Genomic DNA, 5,000 nt, shown 5'->3' with positions numbered 1-5,000 from the left:
GTAGCGGGATGAGGAGTATAGTAGCGGGATGAGGAGTATAGTAGCGGGATGAGGAGTATAGTAGCGGGATGAGGAGGATAGTAGCGGGATGAGGAGTATAGTAGCGGGATGAGGAGGATAGTAGCGGGATGAGGAGTATAGTAGCGGGATGAGGAGGATAGTAGCGGGATGAGGAGGATAGTAGCGGGATGAGGAGTATAGTAGCGGGATGAGGAGGATAGTAGCGGGATGAGGAGTATAGTAGCGGGATGAGGAGTATAGTAGCGGGATGAGGAGTATAGTAGCGGGATGAGGAGTATAGTAGCGGGATGAGGAGTATAGTAGCGGGATGAGGAGTATAGTAGCGGGATGGTAGCGGGATGAGGAGTATAGTAGCGGGATGAGGAGTATAGTAGCGGGATGAGGAGTATAGTAGCGGGATGAGGAGTATAGTAGCGGGATGAGGAGTATAGTAGCGGGATGAGGAGTATAGTAGCGTCACGTCACCTCAGCTAATCCGCCTCGCTGCACATTGTCGTTTATCCGGAAGCAGTGTTGGGTATAGTTACTTTGGAAAGTAGTTAATTAGGTTACAACGTTACCATCAATTAAAAGTAATCAGTTACGTTACAGCGTTATCTATTCATAAAAGTAACGCGTTAGAGTACTCATGCGTTACCAAAATTTAAAAGCCGTTTGCAGCGCCTCACACATGCTGCAGCTTGATTGACAGACACGGCCCCCTTTAAATGCACCCGGGTAGTAGAGATGCGCGGATGGGCTATTATTTCAATAAAAAAATCAATAATTATAATGCCGATATTATTTCGGTATAGAAATGCAGACATCCCAAGTCTACCGGAAGTTCCGGGAGTCTCCCGCATATTGATAGCGGCTCACTGATGCCCGCGAATTAGTTAAAATCTCCCGGAATCTAGAGCGAGCGCGCCCGCGAGACAGAGACTGCGCTCCAAACCGCGTAGCGCGTGCACGGCGGAGAGAGAGCAAGAGACCGCACGCGTGTGCCTCATGAAGCGCATGTAATATGATTCATTCCCCTATTTTCTTTTTTTGGATAGTCAGATAACAATATTTAACAATGTATACATATATTTTTCATTTGATTGGTTCAACCGCCCGCCACCCGCCCGAATTTAATTAAAAAAAAATTTTTTGTCAGGTCATCCGCCCGATCTGCGCATCTCTACCGGGTAGCCTATGAGCACCATACAAGATAACTCCTGACTTTTTTCTTTAACTCTAATGCAGTTCGAGTTTTTCTTTAACCCTTTAGAACCGAATGTGTCGTCGCCGACACAGATCAGCAAGCTGTATTCATTGTACCGTAACTCTTCAACCGTTTGCACTATCAAAACCATTCAAAATGCGCAGAAACACTGTCTTGATCCTGGGGAAATGTTTTTATTCGGGATTTTCCTTTCCTTAAAATAACGGATTACTTTTTTTAAAAAATAACGAAGTTACTGATTACTTAACGCACAAAACTAACGCGTTAAGTTACACATTTCACGAAAAAGGTAATTAGAGTACTCTAACGCGCTACTTTATAACGCGTTACCCACAACACTGTCCGGAAGTGACACCAAGATGGCGACAGCCGGCTCCGCCCACTTTGGGCTTCAAAAATGCTCTATACACTACGAGTGACGTCACGCACACTTCGCACATATTTTATTACAGTCTGTGGTTTCATGCGTTACATTACAGAATCTGAAAGAGTTTCTCGTTCTCTCTCTCCCGCAGATATTCCTGACCAGTGTTCCCCGAACCCCTGCTATCACTTCGGGACGGTGCGCTGCGAGGACAAGAAGGGAGAGTTCCTCTGTCACTGTTTCACCGGATGGAGCGGCGTCAGCTGTGAGAAAGGTACGAACACGTGTGTACTGTGTATAATCATTTTCTATATAGAAATACACACACATATTAATATGTATATTTCATATAAATTATGTATAAATATATACAGTATGTAAATATTTCTTAAATATATGCATGCATTTGTGTGTGTATTTATATATACAAAATAATTATACACAGTACACACACATATATTATGTCAAGTAGGGCTGAACGATACATCGAATTTTCATCGTCATCGCGATATGAACTCCCGCGATGAACACATCGCAACAGACAGCCTGACACGATGAATAATGCCTGGTTCAGATTACACGTTTTTGACTCCTAAAATCTTGTTGTGTCGTGGACAAGAAACATGTCAGACTACACGACCAGTCATCACGTGCCGTCACACACACACACATTCACTCGCAAACATTCACTCGCACGCACAGACACACAAACTGTCCCTCGCTCACTCACTCGCGCTCGCTCACTCAATCCCGCACACACGCTCACTGGCGCACACACACACTCACTGTTGCACTCTCACTCACTCACTCTCGATCTTATTCACATATTCAACCCGTCGTGGAGGACCGTTAAAGAATTAAACATGCTATAGTCTTTCTGTCGTGAAGCATCGCAGACGCGACGTATAGTCGCCCACTATGACACACTATACGAGATGAAACGATCGAATCTTGCGTCCCGACGCCCGTTGTCGTTATTACGAATCTCCACGACACCCATACGTCAAACGGATCGTGCCAAAATCGCGCTAAAATCGTGTATTCTGAAACAGGCAGGTAATAAACGTTTGACCTATCACGCAAAGAACCTATTAAAGCACTAAGACATGGGAACTGTATAGTTAACAATCACATTTATCGCAAGTCATATCGTTATCGCAATATTAAACCATGTTATCGCACATCGCAGCTTTTCCTCATATCGTGCAGCCCTAATGTCAAGTCACATTTATTTATACAGCGCTTTACGACACAGAGTTTCAGAGCCGCTTTACAGAGATCACAGGGAAATAATGCAGCTTAGTGTGTGTCCAGAAGAGAATAGCGCCACAGTCCAAGTTCAGTGATGGCTCATTTTTGTTTTTAAAAAGTTATTAATTTACTTCATTTATATATATAGCTGCTCTGGAGAAACTGTGATGTCATTGTACATTATCTAAACACAAACTTTGATTTTGGATGTGATTAATCATTGCCCGGCACTAATTTATTCAAAACAATAATGAAGATGCGGACAGTATCTGAACACCTTCTTTATACTGTATGGTTTCATATTCCATATTCAAAACCTTAGCAGAGGTGGAGCGTGTGAGTCTAGTTCTGTGACTCATCAAACCACAGAGCCGTCTTCTTCTCGTCTTTACTGTATAGTTTCATATTTCATATTCAACATGTTAGCAGAGGAGAGTTTGAGTGCTCACAGTTTCTGCCCGACACTGAGCCTCTGTGTTCCTGAGACTCCGCCCACCAGCGCAGCTCCATCCAATCACACGGCAGTCCCAAGCTCCTCCTGATTGGCTGACGTGTGTGTTTGTGATTGGCAGATGTGGACGAGTGCAGCAAAGGGAACGGACAGTGTGAGCACGAGTGTAACAACACCATGGGCAGTTACCACTGCTCCTGTCGTCACGGTTACCGGCTGTCGGGTCACCGCGCGTGTGTGGGTGAGTGACGGTGACGGAGGATATTCCTGTAGATTTTGATATTTTCATTGCAAAGAAAAGTGTTCCTGTTGGTCAAACTGTAAGCAGGAGTTTCCATCCTTTTATCCTCGTGCGCCGGATACACATCCTGACATTTAACAGGCAGCTTAAATATTACTCATTACCATTACTCAAATATTTGTTTTACTTATTTTAATTAACTTTTTATTATTTTAATACAATTTACTTACCGATATTTTAATTAGTGCTTTCAAATCGATTAATCAAGATTAATAATCACATCTAATATAAAACACACACACACTCACACTCACTCACTCACTCACTCTCTCACACACGCACGCTCACACACACTCACACATACACACACACACACTCACACTCACTCACTCACTCACTCACTCTCACACACACGCACGCTCACACACACTCACACACACACACACACACACACACACACACACACACACACACACTCACACTCACTCACTCACTCTCACACACACGCACGCTCACACACACTCACACATACACACACACACAACCATACACACACACACGCATATATAACATATTTTATATTAGATCTGATTAATTTTTTTAAATCTCTAAACTTTTTAATGAAATAACACTTTCTTATGGAAGCTTGTTTCTGCCATATAATAAATAATAAAAAAGGTACTTGTGATTTTTTTTACCTCGCAGTTCTGACTGACTTTCTTGCAATTCCGAGTTTATAATTTGCAATCCTGGTTTTCCTCACAGATGTGGACGAGTGTGTGGAGACTCCAGATGTGTGTGGAAGCGCGCGCTGCTCGAACCTCGTCGGGAGCTACGACTGCCTGTGTGACGAGGGCTACGTCTACGACAACCTCAGCAGGAGCTGCGCAGGTGCGTTTACAGGAGGTTATTGACAGGGCAGTTTACAGTGACAGGATGATTGACAGGTCAGTTTACAGTGACAGGATGATTGACAGGTCAGTTTACGTGACAGGATGATTGACAGGGCAGTTTACGTGACAGGATGATTGACAGGTCAGTTTACGTGACAGGATGATTGACAGGTCAGTTTACAGTGACAGGATGATTGACAGGTCAGTTTACAGTGACAGGATGATTGACAGGTCAGTTTACGTGACAGGATGATTGACAGGTCAGTTTACAGTGACAGGATGATTGACAGGTCAGTTTACAGTGACAGGATGATTGACAGGGCAGTTTACAGTGACAGGATGATTGACAGGTCAGTTTACAGTGACAGGATGATTGACAGGGCAGTTTACAGTGACAGGATGATTGACAGGGCAGTTTACAGTGACAGGATGATTGACAGGTCAGTTTACAGTGACAGGATGATTGACAGGTCAGTTTACAGTGACAGGATGATTGACAGGGCAGTTTACAGTGACAGGATGATTGACATGGCAGTTTACAGTGACAGGATGATTGACAGGTCAGTTTACAG

General features: G+C 43.8%; 1 protein-coding gene across 1 annotated transcript in view; it reads left to right on the top strand.

The window, feature by feature from the left end:
• Positions 1 to 5,000, top strand: part of gas6 (growth arrest-specific 6) — a 28,735-nt gene that overhangs the window by 5,545 nt on the left and 18,190 nt on the right. Inside the window, exons 5-7 of the mRNA XM_079615386.1 lie at positions 1,744 to 1,866; positions 3,416 to 3,535; positions 4,301 to 4,426. Coding sequence (XP_079471512.1) covers positions 1,744 to 1,866; positions 3,416 to 3,535; positions 4,301 to 4,426 — 369 coding nt within the window. The remainder of the gene's footprint in view (positions 1 to 1,743; positions 1,867 to 3,415; positions 3,536 to 4,300; positions 4,427 to 5,000) is intronic.

This window comes from Phoxinus phoxinus, assembly GCF_949152265.1.
Source record: "Phoxinus phoxinus genome assembly, chromosome: 6".
Classification (NCBI taxonomy): Eukaryota; Metazoa; Chordata; class Actinopteri; order Cypriniformes; family Leuciscidae; genus Phoxinus; species Phoxinus phoxinus.
This window is presented reverse-complemented; position numbering and strand designations above follow the sequence as displayed.